Source organism: Syngnathus leptorhynchus, chromosome 1 (assembly GCF_054491065.1).
Source record: "Syngnathus leptorhynchus isolate UIUO chromosome 1, UIUO_Slep, whole genome shotgun sequence".
Lineage (NCBI taxonomy): Eukaryota > Metazoa > Chordata > Actinopteri > Syngnathiformes > Syngnathidae > Syngnathus > Syngnathus leptorhynchus.
This window is the reverse complement of record NC_141195.1, coordinates 6993237-7017936: the sequence shown is the minus strand read 5'-3', so window position 1 is coordinate 7017936 and position 24700 is coordinate 6993237. Positions and strand designations below refer to the sequence as shown.

At 42.9% G+C, this 24700-nt stretch overlaps 1 protein-coding gene across 9 annotated transcripts in view; it reads right to left on the bottom strand.

Annotated features, from left to right (window-relative positions):
• hspg2 (heparan sulfate proteoglycan 2) overlaps positions 1 to 24700 on the bottom strand; it is a 62838-nt gene that overhangs the window by 29665 nt on the left and 8473 nt on the right. For 6 of the 9 annotated variants that reach the window (XM_085906390.1, XM_085906398.1, XM_085906423.1 and 3 more), the window contains exons 2-30: positions 16562 to 16691; positions 16418 to 16477; positions 9013 to 9122; positions 8864 to 8922; positions 8497 to 8669; positions 8348 to 8386; positions 7648 to 7773; positions 7364 to 7558; positions 7171 to 7290; positions 6894 to 7025; positions 6471 to 6615; positions 5981 to 6138; positions 5754 to 5894; positions 5488 to 5651; positions 5155 to 5334; positions 4862 to 5058; positions 4370 to 4517; positions 4160 to 4287; positions 3936 to 4022; positions 3778 to 3836; positions 3556 to 3614; positions 3259 to 3399; positions 2670 to 2843; positions 2189 to 2368; positions 1984 to 2102; positions 1794 to 1905; positions 1530 to 1643; positions 1227 to 1354; positions 895 to 978 (exon numbers count right to left, since the gene is read on the bottom strand). In XM_085906390.1, the coding sequence (XP_085762516.1) occupies positions 895 to 978; positions 1227 to 1354; positions 1530 to 1643; positions 1794 to 1905; positions 1984 to 2102; positions 2189 to 2368; positions 2670 to 2843; positions 3259 to 3399; positions 3556 to 3614; positions 3778 to 3836; positions 3936 to 4022; positions 4160 to 4287; positions 4370 to 4517; positions 4862 to 5058; positions 5155 to 5334; positions 5488 to 5651; positions 5754 to 5894; positions 5981 to 6138; positions 6471 to 6615; positions 6894 to 7025; positions 7171 to 7290; positions 7364 to 7558; positions 7648 to 7773; positions 8348 to 8386; positions 8497 to 8669; positions 8864 to 8922; positions 9013 to 9122; positions 16418 to 16477; positions 16562 to 16691 (3662 nt within the window). The remainder of the gene's footprint in view (positions 1 to 894; positions 979 to 1226; positions 1355 to 1529; positions 1644 to 1793; positions 1906 to 1983; positions 2103 to 2188; positions 2369 to 2669; positions 2844 to 3258; positions 3400 to 3555; positions 3615 to 3777; positions 3837 to 3935; positions 4023 to 4159; positions 4288 to 4369; positions 4518 to 4861; positions 5059 to 5154; positions 5335 to 5487; positions 5652 to 5753; positions 5895 to 5980; positions 6139 to 6470; positions 6616 to 6893; positions 7026 to 7170; positions 7291 to 7363; positions 7559 to 7647; positions 7774 to 8347; positions 8387 to 8496; positions 8670 to 8863; positions 8923 to 9012; positions 9123 to 16417; positions 16478 to 16561; positions 16692 to 24700) is intronic. The other 3 variants (XM_085906406.1, XM_085906451.1, XM_085906462.1) reach the window with 1 other exon arrangement.

Below are 24700 nucleotides of genomic sequence, written 5' to 3'. Positions count from 1 at the left end.
AGACCCAGAAAATGTATGTGGTGTGTGCAGAGATGGAAAGACAGCCTTTAAATGTATGCAACCAGCAAAGCACAAAAGCTGAAGCAGAAGACAAAAAATAAAAAGTACCACAAACCAATCTACAGGTTTCCTGAAGACATACAGGACTACTTGTTTTCACCACAAAAACTACCAATATCACCACAAAAATACACTAAAAGTCTACCCAAGAAGAAAATTGGACACAGTATGACTTGAATTATGGATATGTAGCATCGCAGGATAGAGCAGTGTTTCCCAACCTTTATTGAGCCACGGCGTATAAAAATTGCATCTAAACCCAGCAAACACAAAGGTCACACAAAATATGAACACTGAAATAACCATCCCAGCTCAAGTTAGTCACAAATCTGGGCCTGATTTAAACCACAACGTCATGACTTATAGCATTCTGCTGTGGTTAATTGTACCTTCTTCCATACAGTATAATGGACGAGGGTTGATCGTAATTATTCTGTCACTGGCATAGATGAATTCTTTTTGCTATTAATAAAACATATTTGACAAATTGAGTGAAATTAGGTAATTTTCCATGACACGCCCAATGGCCTATCACAGCACACTAAACCTGGTTGGGAATCACTGGGTAGATATTCAAACATAATTGGCCCCTGTCCTGCAAATGCTAAACGACTCATGTAAAAAAAAAAAAAAAAAAAAAACAAGACTAAAGTAAAGCACCATCATGCGTTCATCCCTCTTCTACAACTACATCCAATGAATGCTCATGCCACCCCTGGTTAACTTTGCCCACAGCCCACCCGGGAACCCTAAACCCAGAGAAGTGTCAAAACGACCCCTGGAAAAAGATGTAGGGAGAAAGCAGACTAAGAAAGGGCGGGGAAGGGTGTGTACCTTTCGCAACGTCTGCCAGTGTATCCAGGAAGACAACCACATGTAGGCTGACCATCAGAGTCCAAATAACAGGTTGAAGAAAATCTGTTCAAAAAGTATTTCAAGTAAGGACTTTGTTATACTTGTCATAAAATGTACCTCGTAGAACAATGAAAAAAGGATTTGAAAGTGAGATGAACCGAACTGTATGATTGTTGGTCTGATGATAAATAAGTCCAAATCACACAACATGTTTATCAATTTGACCTTGGCCATTCTGGGAGAAATAGCTTTGAAAATCCATCTAAAGGCTTATCCCTTTGACTTTCTGCATCACCAGGACATTGACTCACTGGTTGTTGGATGTTGTCCCAGGACATGGGCAAGGCTGGCAGGCCTGGGCAGCTCCAGCTGCTGGGTTTCCATAGTAACCAGTCTTACAGCGTTCACACCTTGGCCCATCAGTGTTATGTTGACATTGCTATCAGACAGACACACACACAAAAAAGGTGACATTCACAAAAAAAAGTTTATGCAGTCTGCACAGAGCTTGTTTTCACGTGTCGAGATCTGACAAGAAACTCTTATTGCATTCCAGCGCAGACATGAAAGTCAACAGTAAAAATTAATTAGGAGAGAAAAAAGTTCAAACTTACAAGACACCTGCCGGTTTCCGGATCACAGTCCCCGGCGTACCCATTGCAGTCACATCTCTCACAAGTGCCCAGGTAAAGACCAGAGCCGGTCCGGGTATAACCTTCGTCACATTCCTGAAACACCAAAGAATAATACTCAAGGTAAGAACAAAAAACACAACAAAGAGAAATGTTTGTTCGGCTGAAGGAGTCGATTGTAGTAACTCTCAAAAACTGCAATCGGAAAACAATTCAGCATGATTGGTTGAAATGAAACTTGCTGACCTGGCAAGATGGTCCTTTGTATCCTTGAGGGCATGCACACTCTTCCACCTCAAGGGCACGTTCATTTCCAGTTGAGTGTGGAACCGCAACATCCATTTTAATGTCTGAGATACTGTAAAAAACAAGTCGACATTAGGTGTCCCCATCTTTGAATTTATTCTCCATGAAAATAAAAGATCCTGACATGTACCTGCTCTCTGCCATGTTGTCTGCATAGGTGGCTCTAATAAGCAAGGCGTTAACATCAGCCAGAGCCATAAGAAGATGCTCCCGTGTACACGGTTGCCCGTCAGTGCGGCGCCATGCAGACTGCCAAGATAGAAAAGGAAAAGTTAAACTGATTTTCTACTTGTGGGTTGCAGATTCAGCAATCTACTTCCAAGAATGCTACAAACCTCTCTAAATGTCACAGTGACTGTTTGTGGCACACGTGGCAGAGGCTTGGATTGAGAGTAATGTTCCAGAGAGATGCTATTGCCCTGGAGAACCACATCTGGCTGACCAGCAATCACCAGGGAGCGCTGCGAAGGCTCATAACGCACTGTGTAGCGTAGCTCTCCGCCATAGGCTGTCACCTGGGAACAACGTAGTGAAAAGAAAAGCTCAGTATAGATATTCTGACTGATCAGTAAAGTGTTACAGACAAGGCAACAAATAGTATGGTGTTGATATCATGGGGAGAAGCGAAAAAGCAGTCACAGGAAAATTTTTGTAACTTTCAAAGGATATTTGATCTACGGGCAGGTCCAGTCATTTTCACTGAACATGTTGAGACATGACTGAGTGTGACAGAAAGTTGAAAGCTGAGTGAAACACCTGACTGTTGTTTGCTCTCCCTTTGCATGTTTTCCACTGTACTTTGTTGATTTATCTCACCTTATCTCCTCTGAAATTCTCAGGCACGACCCAGTAGTAGATGCCGCTGGGAATTCTGGAAAAGGAGCGGTAGACAACTTCTGAGGAGCCACTCTGAACGATACCCTCGCTGATAGTTCTGGAGTTCCCGATGTTGGTGAGTGTGAAAAGCTGGCCGTTCACTCCTCCTCGTACCTGGGAGCACACGTTACCTAAGATGGTTATTTTGAATGCTCACTGGTCACCACCCACTGGCGGAGCTAGAATTTTCATCTCTGGTGGGGTAGTCAAGAATAAATCAGGGTGTCCGCAAAATAAAAAAAAAACTTTACAAACTCAAAAACTTCAGAAAATGCAGCTGAAGAATTCTACAGAGGAATAGAAGAAATGTGGAAAAAAAAACCTGAGGAATAATTTTAAAATATGCCAAATTATATTTCAATGGGGACCAGTGTCTCTGTGCCCCCCCCCCCCCCCCCCAGCTCTGCCAGTGCATTACTCACCACAAACAACATTTTCCCACCTCTCCATTTAGCACCTGCAAGATTTGCTGATACAGCACGTGTGAGAAAATATGCACCCTTCCCTTTACTATTCATATCTACTGTACCTGATCTCGACTCCAAGTAGAGCTGGCACACTGTTTGGTGACGCCCATGCAGAAACAACGCAGACAACCCTCAGGGTTGTTTTCTGATAAGTGGAAGAAGCCTGGCTTGCACTCATCACACTGAGCGCCTGCCACATAGTTCTGCAGCAAAAATAAAAACAGATACTTGGTCAAATTCAATATATTAGGGGAAATAAGGTTCAGAGTTCAGATGTGGAAAAAGAATGACCGAGCCAACAATAAATGGTTCTCGTCTGTACTGTTTCACTCTGCACTTAACAATCCTGCAATGTGTACCTTGCAGCTGCATGGCCTACTGGTTGAGCTGATGCTTCCTCTGTTATCACACTTGGTTTCTGCAGGGGGGGGGGGGCAATGGAAAGATGAAGACATATGGAGTGGAAAGTTCACCTGGCAATGTTCCAAAAGCAGCGCATACCTGTGCCATGAGCACATTCTACTGCCAAGTCTACTACAAGGGCAAACAGAACTCTCGAAACTTTACTAAAATGCACTCACGTTGAGGAACACATTTTCCGTTTGGTAGAAGGGGATTGCCCTGGTAACCAGGAGCACATCTGAAAAACAAAAGGAGGCGGCAGTGATAGAATTGCCACAAATTAGGAAATGCACATTTATTCTAAAGTAATTTATACGGAATCATTTAATGTTCTGACTTTTCACAACGTCGTCCCGTGTAACCGGGCTTGCAGGCATCACATGTTGGCTGTTGGTCAGAGTCAAGGAAGCAGGTGTCAGAGAACCTGCGATGACAAACAAAGAGCCATAGGTAACCATTTACAATGCTGTGTTAATAAATAGCACCTGGAATTAATGAACCATTGTTCAAATATCTGAAGGAGTCAGTTTGGAAAGGGGTAGGAGGATCTAAAGAGGTTACCGGCGAGAGGTTTCATAGTATGGACAAGGGCAAGGCTTGCAGTCATCGAATCGGCCTCGTCTCGGGTCACCAAAGTAACCAAGGCGACACTTGTCACATTGTGAGCCTTCTGTGTTGTGTTGACAGCTCTACAGTAGAAAATATCGTGTGGAAAAAAAATTTTAATCAACCATCATAATCGGTAGTAGGCCTGAAGTATTAAGTGTTTACCAGACAATGTCCGCTGATTGGATCACAGGCGCTGGCATGTCCATTACAGTTACAACCGGCGCAGGTGCCCAGATAGGAGCCACCAGGGACACGCTCAAAACCAGATGAACACATCTCACAGGACAGGCCCGTATATCCAGCGGGACATCTGGGAACCATAAATGAGATCAGCATCAAGGGTTTTCCACCAGCTGTCTCAACAAAGTACGACATGTCAATGGACATCACAAACTTTGGGAATGTTGATAGAAACAGCTGGAATCACAAGAAAAGGTCAAAAATGATCTTTTCGATTGTTTTAATAGGATGACTCCTAGGGGCTACTCGCTACTGTTTTGTTACATACTGGTCAGTTCCATTAATGTGACCAGCATCAGCACAATCATGCAATAGATCTTCATTTTCAGATTTTTTGGGTCATACCAGATAGCTTGACTTGCCCAAAAGAAACAATACACCTGTGCTATTGACAGACCAATTGGTTTCCCTTACCTGCACTCTTCAACATCCTTCGCATGACCTCGAGTGCTAAATTCCACGGTGGTGGTATCCATAACGATATCACTGAGTGCCACGCTGACCAGGTGGTTGTCATAGATGGTGCGGATGCTGATGCTGTCCAAGTTAGCCAGCGTCATCATTAGCTCCTCCCGGCTTACTTGTCGTCCGTTGGAGTGTTGCCAGTTATCCTTCACAACCATTCACAATTATCACATTCGGGAAATCTTTATATCTAGTGAATCATTATTTGTTTTGACTTTGCACAGAATTCCCCAAGCACTTACTTCAGTGAATTTAAATTCACGTTGGTTGACCACACCGGCAGGGGTGGCACTCCCTCGGCGGTAGATAAGCCTGCGCCCATTTCCAACCAGTATTACATCCGGCTTCTCCACGGGTTCAGACAGACCACGGGCCAAAATGAAGCGGACTTTGTACTTCAGGGACCCTCCGTAGGAATCGATCTAAAACGCAGGGATGGTTAGCATACTAATTTACGCGCCCTTCCTCTACAATATCAATGTTTGAATTTGACATCAAAAGATAAATATGAGACAAATGTTTTCAGGGAAGTGTACGTAGAAAATGTAAATAAAAGTAGCTTTTGGAGTCGATACCTTGTTGCCAAGAAACTGGCGGGGCAAGGTCCAAAAAGAGTCCAGGTTGAGAAAGTGACGTGACAAATCGACAAGCTGGAACTCTTCCATCTCAGGGTTGATGAGGAGCTGAGTGGAAGAAAGAGGGGGAATGCCTGGCCTGGATGGGTAGGTGACATTCACACCTGAGTGTCACAAAAGAGACCGATTAATTCTCGGAGGTGAACATTTCTGTATTTCACTTGTGAGTTTGAAGTTAGCATTCTTTGAATTAAATGAATCAGTACCTTGAAAATCCTCCTCCTTGGTGAAACGCAGACTGATCTGATTGCGGTAGCGTCCGGTGCCCTTGCAATTCTTGGTGAGTCCAGCACAGAAGCAAGGAACACAGCGGCCCTCCACGCTAAAGTGATTGTCTGGGCAGTTGCCTGGCAAGGTCCGGACAATTTATTTTCTTAGCTAAATTTCATCCGTGCCTTGGAATGAAAACCGTCATGCTCTTGCTTGAACGTACCTGGGTTAGGATTTGATGTAAGAGTTAGCACTCCATCTGGAATACCAAACACAAGACCTTTGGCGTTGATGGCCTCGCAAGTGTAGGCCCCTTGATCGGCTTCCTTCACGTCACGGATGGTAAGCGTGCCAAAACCGTTCTCACTGGTCATTGAGATTCTGGATACAAAAAAGATTCAGATTGATGCATAGCGTGCAAAATTTCTCATTGGGCTTTCTCACAGAGATCACATAAGACAGTCAACAAAGCTGGTTCAAATGTGGCAGTTAGTGATGATAATGATTCAAATCCAGAGTGTGATTTTCCATCTTAATTTTTACAGCGAGGATTCCACCAAATTGGTGGGATGTACAATACATGAGTCCAGAGAGTCTAACATCAGTCTGTGTAAGTATCCAATGGCACTGAATAAATGAACTAAACCAAATAAGCCTGAAATGTGAAGTTAATCTAAAATGTACAAGTGAGTAATAGTTTTCAAGAAGCCCACCTGCCACTTGTTGGAATGTGTCCCCAATTCAATCTCCAGGTGATGATGGGTGTTGGCACACCAACAGCCTGACAGGTAAATGTCACAGTAGCCCCCCGGGCAACTTGGATGGATTCTTCTGGTGGACTTGTCACAGATGGAGGAGCTGCAAAAGAAAAACAGAACTGTTTCAACTCCATCGTTAATTTACCCACAAAGGCTGCTTGGAATTTGGTGATGCAATGAGACTCATAGATGCAAAACAATTCACTTTTAGTTCAATGGACAGGATGTTTCACAAAAAGCTCTGTGTTTGAGCTGACCCATGTGTAAAGAGCATGTGGCTCACAGAGAATTAGTCAGCGTGTACAAAGAAGCTCAGAGCTGGACTTTAGTGCAGAATTTAGAGTACTACAGAGAAATACACAAGTGGTTGGGCCTTACTGCAGCCGTATTCATCTGAGCGGTCGGGACAGTCTGGCTCTTCGTCACACTGGTAACTAGCTGGGATGCAAGTGCGGTCGCTTAGGCATTCAAACTGTTCAGGAGCACACCGGTCATCTGGACCCTTGGTGGCTGTGGACATCAGGTAAGTATTAATGACAGACATTGATAATCAATAGTTGCATCAGTTCAGACTGGGCAATCCTGGGTGAGTTTTCCACTCATGATCACATCACCCAGGATTCATGTCTGAACAGAGCCAGAGATGGAGACTCACGGCAGTCCAGCTCATCTGAGTTATCTTCACAGTCATTGTCTCCATCACAACGCCAGAGCTTGAGGGCGCAACGACCGTTTCTACACTTAAACTCATTGGGTTCACATGGCGACGGAGTTCCTGTAAAGACAAGTGGATACGTGCCAGAAGCTGCCGTCAGGCTCGCATGTACATACGCGTTTGTATGACTTACCGCATTGGGATTCGTCACTTCCGTCCAAGCAGTCTCTTTCCCCGTCGCAGATGTAGTCTCGAGGGATACATTCTCCGCTCTGGCATTTTGCTTGATCCGCTCGACAGAATCCCGGAATGACGGGTGGCTGCGGAGGTTTAACCACGGCGGTTGTGGTGGCAGGGGCAGGGGTGGTTGCAAAAGGTCGTCTTACATCTGCAACAGTTTTCCGGTTAAACTTAGCAACGGTGACGGTTTCGCAGTGCACGAATCATCGGACCACGTTACAAGCCGAAGCGACTCACCGCAATCGTTCTCATCGCTCATATCACGGCAATCTGGTCGATTGTCACACAGGTATTCCAACAGGATGCAAGTCCCGTCACCACACCTGTGCTCGTCCGGCATGCACGATCTGATGCCAGGGATTACTAAGAAAGATGAATATAAGGAGGAAGGATGTGGTGAAGGGTCAACATGCAAGGCAACTCTTTGAGGACAACCAAAGCATTACGTCATAAATAAAGCAGCCAACGGCATTACGTTCACAGCAACACAATCAATCGATTTTTAATTTAGGGAATATTCCTTCCGTGTAACAGCGAGGCATTTTTTATCGGTTCTCAGCTTCTGCCAAGTCTACTCTGTCAGTAGCGTTTGTTGTGGTCAAGATATCTATCAAATGTATTTGTTTGGGTAAATTACAACTACCTTTTAGATGCATTTTGAGTTCATCCTGAAATTCCACCCTAAAACTGAATGTCCCAAACTCTTTTGAGCAGTGTCGGTCAATAGATCAATTATGCATTCTTAATGGAAGTCATGCCATGCAGATGTGCTGATTTTTTTTTCTGTGCATTTTGATTTTCTATTGGTGCTCCATGCAAAACATTCTTTCGGACCTCATGATAGATAAATTTGCACGTTTCCTCCTTAAGCCACTACACACAGCCATCCTACAGCTTCTATGGCACAGTCAGCTCATTCACCATGCACAGTACAAACCTGGCACCGCTAAAGGTTCCACTGAGGGCAGAGGGCGAACTAGAAACCAAAAGGAAACATTAACAGCCCTGCCCTACTGCTGTGGTGGATTTTAAACTCCAACCCCTTGTGAAAGACTGCATCTAGTGACTCCAGCACATGGTCCTTACCTTCTCCAAGCTCTCTGAACTGAAAGCCTTCCACCGATGTGACATAGGAGGCAATTGCCCCATTCTGCACGACGCTGTATAGGACACTCCGGATCTGTTCGCTGTTGCTGTTGTAGTCCGAGCCCACGTCCAGTTCCACAAATACATCAGTGCCATACTCTCTGATGATCTTCCTGTCGGAACAAGAAAGGTACGTGAGACGATATAGTAGTTGGTGGCCTGCTAATGCTGACACAGAAAAGCGCTGCACTAAAGGAATTCCTCTTTACAGTCGCAAGGATTTATGTATGTCGGACCAACAGCAGTCAGCTGCGGGGACTCTACTCAAACTGCCATAAAAGTTGATTTAAAGCATCGGAATGCATACTTAATGAGGACCACGCTGACTGTCTGGACACCTGGAATCCTGTTGTACTCTGACTCCAACTGTGAAGGCAAGAACATACAAATAGAATCAGCAAAGGTTTAAATAACCCACACGTGATTTTTAAGGTTGCACAACTAATGAAGACATACGGTGTCCACCACGGCTTCTGAGATCTCATTAAAGGCTGGTGAGAAGATGTCCTCCAGCTCTGGGTTGTAGACGATGGAGTCGGTGAAGTTGACAAGAGCTCTGTAATAAACTGGATTCAGAGAGTGTGAATAAGACTCTGTCAGTTAAACCAGACTAAAGCCAGCCTGACTGGCTTCTAAAACACCATTTGGAACTTCTGAGCATCATTCCATGCTTCCATAAGTGCTAAAACCCACTAAAGTTAATATGGTCCATTCCCTTAAGAAAGCTTGTGGTTAAATTTAACAGCACAAACCGACGGGCCGCCTGAAGCTTAAACGAGTGCCACGTTCCATTTATGGGATCTATTTTCATATCTCAATTGCGGTTGGGTTTTTACTCAAACCGCTAGCTGCGATGTAGCTACACACGGCCGCATGCTTTGACAGCCGTGTTCTTAAACCATAGTCTCAAATATAACTGTGAAATTATAACATGCTGGATGTGTTGACAATGTCACATTGCTGCCAACGCTTTGCTCGGAGGAGTCTGCCGACCTCAATCGGACTGCATTTGAAATTCGGGAAGGAAGTCAATATTTGAACTGTTTCTTGCAGCCTCGTGCTACTTGCCATGCACGACGCAAAAGCTAATGTTTGGACTTCTGCCTATTTAAATTCCCATTGAGACTCTGACTTTTGCTCTACTGCCCCAACTTTGGCTCGCTCCCTTGTTCAAGGGGGCACGAAAAACATGCTTTATGAATGAGAAAACGGTTTTGTTTAACTGATAGTAAATTGAGCAGTGTCTATAAAAGCGCACATTAAAGACATTTTCAAATGTGCCCTAAGAAACCCTTCATTTGACGAATGACTGACTACAGGCTTGTAGTTCTGACACATGCTCCTGAAGTCCTTTAAACATTGGACCACCTGAAGAGCAACACGGGATCCCTGCTTTGGGTTTTCAGCGGAGGCTCTATTTCTTGTGACCCCTGAGGAAGTCTGGCCTACCACGGGACCTGGAGCTGCTGAGACGGTTCTATGCAGCAGTCAGTGAATTAGTTCTGTATTCATGAATTCAAGTTTGATTTGATGCAGCTACAAAGAAATCGAACTGCATCAAACAGTTGGTATTTTATTCATTCAGTCTTGATCAGAATCACACTTAATAATTGTTAATTTGTTGTATATGACCTACATGTATAAAAGTAATTTACTGTAATGTTGTTATAGTACTACTGTGGAGTGTCTTCATAACTGATAAGTTCAGGCTTGAGTGCAGCCTGGCAGGGTGCCGACGCTCTTGATGTGCACACTGTTTCTGTTGAACTGAAGGTGAATAATTGTTGAATTGCCTGAATGTGGAAACAGAAGACAGGCAACATCAAAGTTCCTCATCAAAGCGCTTCATTTGACCCGCTCTAATCGCATCAATTGAGTGGGCACTCGACGCCAGATCGGCTCCCTGCTAGCTCTGAGTTTGCTCTGGCCTAACTTCTATGGCCTAGTGAGTATGGTATTGCCGCCGCTTGAGATCTTTTGATGACAGTGCTCCGAACAAACAAGACCAATTCTCCGAGATGTCACTCACAGGTTCTAGTAGGGGAAATCCTCAAAGGCAGCACTACTATCAAATGTGACAAAACAGAGTTTCAGTGCAGACATGGATTTTAAAAAAAAGTGTCTGTGAAAATATATCCAGCACTCTTGATCCAAAAATGTATTTGGCGATTAAACCTACTGGCAGAACTGTGGCTGCATTGTGCCTTGGGCCCCCGCCATGCAGCGCAGAAAAGCCTAAAGACAAAGACTTGATTGAGCGATGAGGCTGGCCTGGCCTTTAATGCCCAACCGCATTGGGCTTGACCTTCAACCCTCAAGCCCGTGCCTACGGCAGTGGCCCAGAACCAGCCAAGCTGGAAGAGGATAGTAGGCTGCATTCCATTCAGAATCATTTACCAAGTATATATAGTATTATATTATACAGTATTATATATAGTATTCATAGGCTACACATTTTGTAATGAAGAAAAAAATGATCCGGACATTTTAATGTACAGTATATAGTAGGTCTACAACATAAAAAAGCCTTTCGAGTAGATGGTTTAGAAGAAGTTCCCTGTCAGACATGTTAGCTCCAGCCTTAAAATTGCACTAAAGCCCCAATCAAGTAAGTAGAACAATAGAATATTGTATGACAAATTACTGTACTTAGGACCTAAAACAGTGGGTCAACTCATAAGCGTCCTCAAGTGAAAAAGTGTTTTTCTTGTGGAAACTGAGCAAGAAGAAGCTGCTTAAGTTATCTCTATGAGATTGGCTGGCTTTGGTCATGCGAGATTTATTCTCTTCTGTCTCACTTTTAATTTTATTGTTCTGTCAGATGCAAATGTATCAACTTGAGTTTGTGACAGAGGTCCCAGACACTGACATTTGTCTCTGAAAAATGTTACATTACACTGTGAAATAGCACCTTGAAGTCTAAAATGCGGTTTTAGCGTTGACTATCCAATACGACGTGCAATTATGCAATCCCGCAACAAAGACGTTTGTGCTGTCATCCTCTTGTCAGTATTACTTTCCAGAACATGCTCATCGTTTTTCCACTGACATTGAACAACACTGGAAAAACACAGTCACTCAACACAATCATGGCTTGTTAAAGATGAGTCTTGGAATGTTTTCTAGGGGGTGCCTTTAGAAAAGTGTGCAATTAAGCATAGCAGATAGCAGGAAAGATTGTTTCCGGATCACACGTAAAGAAGGAATTGACATTTGGGAGACTTACTTAAGGGTGGCTCGACTGCGCTCTTTATGTTCACCACATAGGAAGAGTCCAACGAGTACTCTATAGTAAGCAATGTGAGGCGAGAAACAAAAGGAGCAAGAAACACCAGGAGATAAAGTGGCACACAAAAAGGGGAACCAACATGTCAAGGGTCATCCAACAAAAGCCACATATTGAGAAGGATGGTGTTAGCCAAGCAAGGGCAGAGAGGTTAGACAGTAGAAGTAAGAAGGAAACAAATAGAAAGTTATAATTAGACGTATCAAGATATGTACACAGAGAAAAGTTTCATGAGGCAAGTACATGAAACACAACACATGACTTCAACACGTAAAATAACAGAAATCAGGCAGGCAAAAGTGTGTCAGTGACATAAGTGAAATTTTGACCTCATGAGTAACCTTATGGCTTAAAAGTAGTGCTTTGACAAAGAGAAATACAGAACTGATTGCGACTACTGTCGATTATATACCTTATCATCCTCCCTTTGACCTTGACTTGCCCAAAATTATTCAGGTTTATTTTTATATGGGGTATTCCTATATCCTGAAGTTGTTGTGTATGAAAATGCATTTGATGGAAAAGTGGCGATGAACCTTTACTGGTTTGACATTTGACCTCCGCATAGAAACGTAAACACAATTTTACAAAGTGGAGTCATCAGCTTGTGTTTCTTTTTTGATTGGTTCAGATCATGTCAGGGGGAACAAAGGATGCTGTGAGCTTGATGAGTGACTTATCTGGAAGCAAGTCTGGTGACATGAAGGCATCAAGGACGCAAGTGCCAGAGGGCACCCCCTTAGAGAAGACAAGTCTTTGGTCCAACCCAAAGAGGATATCCTCCAAACCAGACATGCCAACACTGCCCTTCACATTTCTGTTGTCTGAGACGCACCCACGCTGATGCCGGGAGGAGCCGCTTCCTGTTTTGCCTCGCTACATGGAAATAACTGAGCCTCGCTACAATCATCATTTTGCAAAAAGTTAAGCCCTACTTGTCCTGGCACCAGTAGCCATGTCACTTGTGATTTATGATGACTCATTTTCCACCGCTTTGGATGGAGCTATAGCTTACGGCATTAAAATGTCAATGAGACTGCTGCAGAAGACACGATTCTTTGTGCAAAAAGTTTACTCTTTAAGTCCAACCCAGATTTGGTATGAATCCACTCTATAAACTGTAACACTCAAACGGTCCTTCACCTCACAATCAAGTGATTGTTTTGCATCCAGATGTTTCAACTCAAATGTGGCTTGAGTTACTTCTCTACAGTACCCTTGAGGAAAAAAGTTAGCATCAAGTCCTTTTTTGCCTTCTTCATCCCACTGTTCGCTGATAATGTTTACTGGGCTAAAATGAGTAAACAGCTTTTATGTAAGAATAACTAAGGCTTGAAAGGCAGCCAGGAAACATTTGACATAAAACGTGCCCTTCTCTATTTGAAGTCGCCCATGCTCAGCCAAGCCAATTAAACCCGAAGGAGTATCCACTGCGCTCAGGGTTGAAACCCTGCTCTGATCCTGGTCAGGATGGGGGCAAGTCCAAGAGAGAGGAAGGTCATGGCTTCACATTACTTGCATTTTACTCTCTGCCCTGGTTTTAGTACTATTATGGTCATTGGCTGAGTAACTCTTATTAGAAGCTCAGGTCTCCAAAACCTCTATTTGAAGTATGAGTCAATGTGCAATGGCAGGAATATGCCTCAACAACTCACCTATGACCACACTGAACCCAAGTGCAGATTTGAAAGTAAATCAAGGTTAAAGGGAGTACAGGAGTGACTAGAGGTGAGAGTGACCTTGACGAAAGAGAACCAACATCTGTTTAGGTCATCTTTGGGTTTTAGGGAAACTCCCTTGACGTGTTCTTGCAGTTGCAGGATGGACACACCCACACAACCAATCATGTTCTTTTTCACGGCTGCCATTTGGAGGTATGATCCCCAAGAGAGGAATTCTGTTCCTGATATGCACACTCCAGTTGCTGGCCAGGAAGCTGCTGATCATCTGGGAGAATTACACAAATAAGCTCTCCTAAACCATGTCATGGAGAATTCAAATTCACATGGAGTATTTGCTTTGTTGTTTTAACACATACGATCTCCTCTCCAAGATTCTCGGATGATTATAAAGATAAGGAAAGGTTGATAAACAAACGAACCTCATTACCTCTGTGGCATATATAACGAAATGTGATTAAAAAAAAAATGCGAGTGACACAGTTTCTGTCAGTGAAACACTTAATCACTGTCCTTAGGAGGAGCGGTGCAGGTCAGTTCTCCAAGGCAACACTTTTGTGTTTGTAACAATAGTGGTTCATCAGCGGGTTTAATGCCATCATGTGATCCTCATCAACCTAAATGTCGACCCCAAGTGCATGTTACATAATTAAACAACTGTTCGTCAAACAACAGTAATACAAGGCATGTGCTGGTGCCATAAACAAAACCAAATTATCGGATTATGATCTTAAGACAATGCTGTACTCTCAGTCCCCCCCTCACACATTTATCTTTTGCTCTCATGAGCCCCTCTGGAGGGCCCGCAGTGGCCAAACAAACAAAGAGCTTGAAAATAACCACAGCTGCCAGCGCTCATCCCTCTGCATAATGACCCAACAGGCATGGAGAGCAAAGTTATATTTCAACAACTGTAACTAGAAAACTGCGGCTGTCGACAGTGTCTTGTCCACAACATGGAATCATTAGCCTCTGACCATTCGATGCGGATTTTTCCCCCCGTATCTTTTTCCCAGCTTGACTGTTAGGCACAGATGCAATGTGAAAGTTGGAACCTATTAGGAGTACACTACTGTGGATTACATTTCTTGACAGTTGAAATGTAACATGCAGTATTGGCAAGAGTTGCACTACAAAATAGAAGTAATTTGGTAATAGTTATTTCTAATTGGGATTAAGTGGATTGGATTTGTCAAGGTGTATTTTTTTTGGGGTGGGGTTGGGTGGTGGGGGAAACTACTTTATTTGTATACTGTATACTTTTTTTTTACTGATGAGATTAGCACAGGCCTGACTCAAAAGAGTTGGACAATCATGCCATGCAGTTCTTCATGGTTACCAGAGGAAGTACAACCGGCTTCCTTAATGATGAGACATTGTCTCTATTGCCTTTGATATTATTTTTATTAACACCCACGATAATGGAAACATCAGTGGGAAGAACGTAACCCAAGCAGCCCCACACCCTGTTATGAATGGTAACCTTTGTTTCATTGCTTTCTAAATGAAAGGTAGTGCCTCTCCAATGCAGTGGGAATTTTCTGAACAGCTTATCCTCATGGGAGCCTATCCCAGCAGTCATCAGGTACTAGGCGGGGGACACCCTGAACTGGTTGCCAGCCAATCACAGGTCACATTTCGACGAAAATCCATTCACAATCACACTCAATACCAGGGCACATATTGACAAAAATCCATTCACAGTCACCCTCACTCCTACAGACAATTTGGAGTCCTCAATTGGTCTACCATGCATGTCTTTGGAATGTGTAAGGAAACCGGAGTACCCAGAGGAAACCCACGCAGGCAAGGGGAGAACATGCAAACTCCACACAGGAAAGCCAGAGACGGGATCATAACCTGCACCTCAGTACTGTGAGGCGGACATGCTAACCGATGTCACCGTGCCACCGGACATGGATAACAATGGCGGAATAAAAATAAAGTTAAAATAACACCGTCTCGTCAACGTGCACGCCAGATGGTCACTGCTTGTGTCAGGGATGGATGAAGCTGGGAATCCCACACCATACAAGTGAATAACATAACAGGAAACAGGAGGTCAAATGAGAACAACAGTGTCACCATACTCTTGCATGAATGCAGTATAACGGAAAGGAAGTCTTGAGTCTGAGATGCCAACCGGACAGAGACACTCAAAGCTTTCAGCATTCAACGCAGGAAGCCAAATTTCCTTCCTACCACTGTCCTTAGATCTAAATACGGCATGCGCCTGCCTCATCGAAAACTTACGGTCAACAGCAGTGTCCTTAGTCAAGGGTCCATGTTTAATTAGTTTTCGAGAAAAGGCTAAATGGTGTAACCTGGGGCGCAATCGGATTAGATTACAACTACAACAATATATTTGTAACTGGGTTAATGAGGATCTAATGCAGAGGTGTCAAACTCATTTTTGTTACGGGCCGCATCGTAGTCATAGGTTCCTTCAGTGGGCCATTATGACTGTCAACACCTTATAAATGGTATACGATTAAACGATTTATGAAGTTGGCACAGTTTGTCTTTGCGGGCCACATAAAATCATCTGGTGGGCCATATCTGGCCCTCGGGCCTTGAGTTTGATGGAAATGATCTAATGTGTCATTATTCAGTCCAATGAAAAAAAAAAAAAAAAGATACAGAAGCCGAAAAGGGCACTGCAGGCAATGCCTTTGAAAGATCTTGAAGATCTTGCAGTACTGCCATCTCTATTGCTGGGTAAGAGGATGAAAGTGGAGATGTCTAGATCTCCCAGTCAAAGCAAAAGCGTCTTGTTTTGACCTGGCTGGCAGCTTGAAGCAGGATGTGAGCATGTCATGGCACACATGCACAGATACACACATATATGGGAACTCGAATAGGAGTCACACACAATACGCAGTTTCTGCTCTCTTACTTGTACTCTCTGAGACTGGAGGCCATGGTGCACTTCCATCATCTTCCCCACTGGGCAGATCTATGGAGACAGACATAAAAATTCTTCAGTTTTGAGCAGAGCGCTAAAAGCAAAATACAAAAGTGTTTAGTGGCAACTGCCAACCTCCAGAAGCTTCATCAGCGACAAAATCTTCATCGTCGCCCAGTAAGCTCGGTGCCGCCTGGACATCCTTCTGCTCCACTGAGTCATCTGGCAGAGGAACTTCTCCCCACACCTTGGAGGCCTGTGTCACCTGAGGCAAACACAGAAAGCTTTATAGAGGTTGAAGTCTTCACGAAGAAAGATTTATGGAGGTTGAAGTCTTCACGGAACAGGGTTACGCCCAGTATTATGTGTGGACCCTGAAAGGGTGGAGAAAAAACAAAGGCTGCGGCAGGAAACAAAGCATTCTGACATGTTTACTTTCAACATTTGTTATCTCTTTGAGGGCTTCACACGCAAATAAAAGTTCATGACCCTGGCACTTAACAATACAGATATGACCCACTAAATGTCAAACAATGAATTTTCTTCGTTTCCTTGGGAGACTCCACGCCTTTATTCACACCCGAGCGTTCACCTTAAAATCAACAAGACGATTCAAAGTTCATCTTAGGTTGGCTGTCCTTTATAAGCTATATTCTTTTTATTTTCACAATAACTCCCGAGTCTGGCTGAAACCTGTACGGACATATACATCGTAATCCTCGCCAAGGTCAATGAATAAAAGGCCTTGTCTTGAATCTATCAGATGTATCTACACGATTTGAGTGAGGAGACTTAAAGTGAGCCAGACGTCCTGCTATCTGATCATCTTGATGGAGCGCAGCCCTGCTCGAGTGCTTCTGCTTTTCCCGAGCTGCTCAGACGCAGGCTTAGACGTTTCGATACGACTCTGGCAGGATGACACGGTTGGCATTTACAGCTGGCACGGCCCGCCAGTTCCTATTTCCACCCAAGTCCGTCATGCTAGTTTTCCCCTTTAAATGGCTCCAGATAATAAATAACTCAATCCATCCCCTCCAAATCCTCTCTCCCCTGACTGAACACCCTTATAACAACAATCCCGGGGCATTTTCAAAAGGAAACCGCTGACTAAACAAATTCCTTTCAGTGGTGCTAACCAGTCAACCATCAGTAAGATCTTGTCGTACATCCCGCTCTTTTGGCCTCGGGTATCATCTGGTGACGCTAAGTCCTGATCGAGAACCTAAAATAATGACTCTAATACTCTAATAATATTTGCACCTGTTCAAGTATTCTGGGTGACAATTTATGTTTTGTACAAGCTTGATTTTCACTTCCAAGGCTGCTCAAAGTTTAACAACATGGCAATTGCAAGTTTCTCTGACTAGAGCCGTAAATAATGATTATTTTCCAAATTCATCAAGATGACATCTATTCTTTTCCATTGATTGTGATTTATTCATGCCAAGTCAGAAAAGAAGGGGAGATGTTGATCTTTGTATAATGAAGAAAAACAAGATGCTTGCAAATGACTTGAGAGGCTGAAATCTGACGATTTGGGACATTTTAAGTTCAGTAACGGCTCTAAACAATCACTAATCAAAATAACTGTCGATTATTGAGTTGATTGTATTTTAGATTTCCAGTTAATGGCCTAATGGTGATTTCCTACACAGCATGATAATAACTCTTCAGGGAACTTTAAATTTCCCAGCTGTGAATAAATAAGGCTGCTGATGCAGCTGCAAGACAAACTGTGGGAAACATAAAAGGCAACGTCAATTTGTGATCAAGAATTAGCATGTGACCATAGATGGAAATAACAAACTCCAGCGTTAATGCAGGCAGTCAACAGAACCTCCCCCTCGCTAATCTCTTCAAGCTTCTACTCCTCCATGAGCTCTTTTTTTTATGCTCTCACTCCTTAAAAGCAAGTACCTGTGCTGAGACTCGATGTAGCAACACGCAATGGACATGAATGGAATGTAAAGCGCATGCAAGCTTGCCACTGAGAGAAGGCTGAGGCCCACCGTGCAGCGCCGGGCACCAGTGAGACCTGAGCCGCAGAAACTAAGCACCCTTATTCCTGACACATTTCCATTGTTGGCATAGTTAAGACGGTTGAAATATATTGGCGTTTGTCAAGCTAGTTCTAAATACAGTGCTGGAAAATGACAGCCGCAGAGATTTTTCTGTGCTTGACTGTACGTGTACATTGAAGAGGATTTTCAAAGCGTGGCGCAACAGAACGGCTTTGTGCGCCTGGAATGGCGAGTGAGCTGACAAACTGCCACTCACGACACTAAAACTCCAACCTTGGGCCCCTGCTGCATGAAAGGCCTGATGAGTGAGGTCCCAAAGCGCCGTGTAGCTCTTTTGACATTTCTACAGGGTTTAATCTAAAGTGATTGGACAGGGAGGAAATGGAAAGAAGTTCTTCATTCAACAAACACTCTTTGACAGGTGCGGGGATTGTCTTCCCAGAAGGTTCCATGACTAACAGGATGGGCGCAACAAAAAAGGGGTTGGAGGGGGGGGACATTGCAAAGACTGAAGAATGGTGGTTTTTATTCTTCACGGTCCTCAAGTCAGTCTCCCACACAACATAAAAGTCAGGTTCATACTTGAGCTTTCTCACTTTTGGGCAAATTTGTTCATAGAGGAACTAATGCCCTTCAGAGACACAAAACATTTTGCAGCGGCAGTTCACATAACAGCCGTAAACTGTTTATCTACGCATTGGTGGAAATATGCTCAATTAATCGAATTTTAATCAGATTACAATTTTGGCTCCAGATGATCTCAAAATTCATATAATCAAGAAAAAAAGATTATTTGGTGTTTCCGTTCTGAGATGCGCATTTGCAATTCAACCACTACGCCCCTGCGTGAGTAGAAATCCAGGGAATATTTAACAAGAGAGTGTGTTTTTTTAATTTAAACATGTTCAATAAATACAGTTCCAAACATGTTCAATAAATGCCGTTCCAATGAAAATAATTGTCATTTCAATATTGAACAAAATAATCATGATTATGATTTATCCATAACTGAACAGCCCTAGAAAATTCTGAGAAACACAATTAAAAAAAAAAAAAAAAAAATGGCGTGCCGGCATTCCTGAAGCATGTCGCATGTAACTGAGAAGTGTGGATGTCTGGTGTGCCACCATCTTGTCAAGCTGCCTATCAACTTTTCACGGATGATATGGCTTTTTGGCTACCGGAACAACAGCTGAACAATTTTTGTCATGTCGAAAAACATTTGCACCTTAACCAGGCTGTCTAAATAGAAGTCAAGCGAGCGGAGCCTGCAGCACACATGGACGCTTGTTGAATGAAGCGTCCAGCCTGTGCGGACACGTCTTTGCCAAATATGGGAAGGAATGATGCCCCCCGCCCCCTCCCAAACAAAAGCTCCAATTTAACTTGAGATTAATTCATTTCAAAAGCTTTTACTTGGGCACTTGCTCAAATGTAGACAAGTCTTTAAGAGGGAACTTTATCAGGCTCGAATGTTTTAGAAGCAAGCTTTCTACGTAGTTTTTTTTTTTTTAGACCATTTTATGGACGTTTTAATACAGACATTTGTTGCTACCGTGGGAGGCACATCACATCATACCCAAATGTTATCAAGCCCAGTTGACACCTCTTGCCCTAGTCCTCACAAGCTGTGAACTAGAGACCTCCCAAAGACGCTAATATTTAACACACAACATGGACATGAAATGAAAGACACCAGCTGAAGAGGCACACACTTATCAGATGTCCGTTCCGGTCAGGAATGAGCACATTCACATTTAATAGGTCTGTGGGGGCCAGGCCAACTCGTGTGAAGTGAAAAAATATGTTCATTTATGTTAAGACTCATGAGGAAAAACAAGTCAAAATAATAAAAATTCTTTTGTATTTGACTTGCATAAAACATAAAAGGGTTTGAAAGCAATGTAAGATATTTAGTGAGTGTTTCCGCAAACATTTTTGAAAGCGGCTTGCAGGGAAGTCAGGGAGTCAGAGAGAAGCTCCAATTGCCCCAGACGACAGCTGGCCAGTGTGCTACGGCGACTGGCGGCCACTTGGAAGGGCATATCAGTGCCAACGTGGCCATCTGAGGCCTGCTTATTTATAACGGAAAGATACGCCATAAAAACACTCACTGCAAAGAAGCGACACCACAGTGCCCGAAATTAGCTTATGATGACGTAATGTGGTTAAGCGCTTTCACCCGAAGCTACATCAGCCATCTTGGATCCAATATCATTCCAGAGCATCAGCTACGACTGAGTCACAGATGCACAATTGGGGGTGAAAGGCTTCTCAGCAGCCAACCTAACATTCCCGGCAAATGAGGATCTCGCAGTTCCTTATAAACGTAATTTGCGTGTGCTGAGCTTGGCTCGCGCTAAATTTCAAAGGAATGAGGGGAAGCTACTTCAATTGGCAACAGTTTTTACAGGATGTAAAAGTATACAAATGTTGACACCCCTAACTGGAGGAAAGGACAAGCTAAACTGCAACTGGGAATTGTTCTTAACTTTTGGTATGTTTTAAAACCACATCAACTTGTCTGATTTTGGAGAGGAGAGCTGTCGTTGCCGCACTGGTTTCCCCCCCCCCCCCCCCACGGTTTTGACTCGCCCTCTTCCCTTTATTTCTCACTCTTCATTCCTGCCTCAGGACCAAATAATTGGACACCACCTGTTGACTTGGCTTCACTCATGCTGTCCAACATAATGGCAGGCCAGAACTTGCTCATGGCCCCCCTGTGCACTCCATTAGCTCATCTCTCAAGTGTATGGGAAAGTTGGCTGAATAAACCCATACTCGAGTACACAGCTTACGCAAGCTTGATTGCAAAAAGGAACCAAGTTTTTCCCTAATTTGACCTCTATCAATAAAATAGACCATGGAAAAACCTTCGTCCCCCACAGATTTATTTACCAAAGAGAGGGAAAGTTCAAGAATTTACTCATTCGGGTTTTAACACAAACCGCAAAAAACACTGAGTTAATTAACTAGGATTTGTGTGGTTACCATGGTGATGTTTTAGGAACTCAAAAGCAACTCCAGCATGTTGAGATTTTGCTTTGTAACCCAAGATGCACTTCAAACTTAGAACATCACAACAGAACCTGCTGTTATGCCAGGGCGCCATCTTAAGCACATCAAAGTCCTTCTCGCTTTACTTTGGAAGCTTCGCAAAGAGCAAAAACAATGAAAGTAGAGTAAGAATGAAAATATTCTCTTCAGATGTATATGTAATTTATATTTTAAAATGACTACATCGGCAAAGCCAGCTGTGCACCACTTTGATATCCTTTACTGACAACCCCCGATGGAAAGTACCTCAAGTGTTTTTGCGAAGCACTACAAGATGAGACAGCTGAATGTGTGAATGGGGAAGAAGAAATAATAGGCTGCCTGGAATTCATCCCCGAACCGAAAAAAAAAGCATTCATACAGCCCCACTAGAAAAAAAAATCTGCATTCATCTGATTATAAAACGTATGATATTGTGATGCTTCTACTACATTCACTTGAATAATGAAATCACTTCACTTGACTTATAGAAAACAAATCTATGATTTTACTTGACATTTTTCTTAAGATTGAGTGGCCTGTGAGGCTTGCAGCTGTTTGGATGTAGTTGTAGGTTCCTTTGTGACCTCAAGAATGAGTCGTTGTTGCTTGAAATACATTTGGTTGGCCAACCACTCCTATTCCCACTGTAATGGCTCTCTAACCATGATTCGCTGCTGCCTGAAAGCCTTGGAAAATGCTTTATAACCTTTTCCTGGTTGATAAACATACATTTTTAGTCAATTTGATGATTATTTTGTATGAAATTTCTTTGGATTGGGGTACGTGTTTCTTTTTGAGATCTTGTATTCTATTTTCACTTTGAACCATTTGAAGTGATTTCTTCATTCAGCAAAACTTTGCCGATTTGTCACAGCCTGGGTGTGGCCTATGAAACTGCTTTTAGTTTTACCAAAACTGGTTGGTCTAAGTCTATTTGACCCTTTGCAAATATTATGAATATTCATTTTCTATTTACTTTACTAATACTGAAATCTTTATTTACGCAGAACAGATTCTCATTTTTAATGCCAACTTGGCTGCAGACAGCAGAGTAAACAAAGGAAACACATATATATATTAGCATTGACACAATGGGGATCTAATATCTTATGAAATATGAGTTATTTTGGTGGCTCTTTATCTTGCCAGAAGTAAGATGCCACGAGGGTGGTTCCTCACATTGTGATGTCACAAAGTGAGGTGATTATCTTGGATCGGGCGGGGCTGGTCTTTGTCGAGGAAGAATTAACAGGAATGCTCCAAGATGAGTGAATAATGGAAAACACCACTTTGGGTGCGTTTTTTGTGAGGATCTAGCATTTTAATACTTCTACTTAATACAAAATACTTGGATTGTCTTTGTGAGACAGTCACATTGGCTTTATGACTTGAAACATTTCAAGGGTGGTAAATATTTTTTTTTAAAAAAAGGAGAAAGTGGGATTTCTTCATGGCACTGCATGTTGCACTGGAGCTTACATCTTTGTTTGTCTTGGGTTTCATTCAAATGAAAGCCCTTAGGATCATGTGCCTGTTAAGAAGTGGTGACTAAGTCAATTCTTAGAGCCATGCGTATTTCGACAGGAGATCAACACAGTCAACAGAGATGGAATTCAAGAGGGATACAAATATTATTCAGGAGCTGTGGATCTGCAGGTGCTATTCCACCCTTACACCAAATAACCTGCAGCGTGACTGACTGGATGTGCAATAGAACACGAATGGAAGAGTTCGTCCAGTGAGGCGACATCCATGTCTAAATATATTTGCAGGGGATATAGCTCATACACATTAAGCGTGCTTTCCCAAAAATCAAGCTGCTGTGATGTGCAACCCTTTCCCCACCTTCCAATTTGAGGTTGGGTTTGGACAAGCACCAATAAACAGAAGTGATGACAGGCGCAACCAATTGCTGCTCACCATTTTGAATTTGTTTGTTTTTCTTGTGTCATCACATTATCCTCTTTCTGCCAAGATGATATATGTAATTCTGTCCGAAATTAAAAAAAAAAAAAAACTTTTTGGGCCACATATGTGACATACGTCTGATGGTGCCATTGAGCCACCTTGATATGAGTCAGTAGCAAAGACCATCTCATGACTACAAACAGAAAATGATGGGATGTAGAGATGTGCCCTTAAGATGCAGACTAAAAGGGGACTTCCCAGCAGGTCTCTCCTTTGTTTGGTGAGGGAAGCCATTTATTCCTCCCTCAATCCCAGGATCAAGGCAAATCTTAACCATCTCCCCCTCCAAAAAAGTCAGTGAGCTTTACTGCTTTAACTACTATTTACCCTAAAGCAGAGCAACGTGAACATTCCTGAAGCCAATTACTGGGTTGCAGCATGTGAGAGGGGATCAGGTGCCCACTTTGTCAGCATCAACTAGCCTCTCTGGGATTGGCGCACAGACTCTCCATACGGTTTAAAACCTTTACATTCAGATTGCCGCTGTCACCCTGTGACAAAGGATCAAGAGGCAGGACACTAGCAAAAACTGGGTTTATCTTCAGGCGGCTGGATCAAGAAGACGGATCTCGGGAATCCCAGTAATGCAAAGGTGGGATTGCTCAAGCGGCAAAGCACGTTTTCTTTTGGCCGCTTTGAAAACAGGAACTTTAATAGGATAAGCTTATCTGTGTTGTTACGGGCAATACACTTACATACAGTTATTTCTTGGATTGCACACATTCTTTGGTTGTTGTTTTTTAACACCTTTTCTTTTATTTTTCCATAAATTTTATGGAACAGGAACAGACTTTATGAATTTACAGGTAAAATCGTGCTGCTAATTTTTTAACAAGATCAGACACCTGTTTAACAGTTGAATGTTCGTCTGAGTCGTCTTTTTGGGTTTTTTTTTTTTTTTGCTCTTCTACTGCCTCCATGTTTTGAAATGAGTGCACAAATCCGAGACAGCCAGAGAGTGAAAGCAGACTTTGGACAAGCAACATGGCGATATAGCTACAGTATAAATGTTGTTGCTTGGGAGATACACACTTTTGTCCAAGGTCAACAAGAGGCTCGGTGGGAAACAGCCTTGACTTTTCTGCATCATTTACTTTTATAGGAACCATTGTAGTAGAGCGCTCAGGAGTGTCATGTTTATTTTTTACTATTTGAACCGTGAATCTTGTTTTGACCATTGATGACATTCTTCAAGCAATAAACAATAAAAACAAATCTATACAATCTATATCTATCCATATATCTA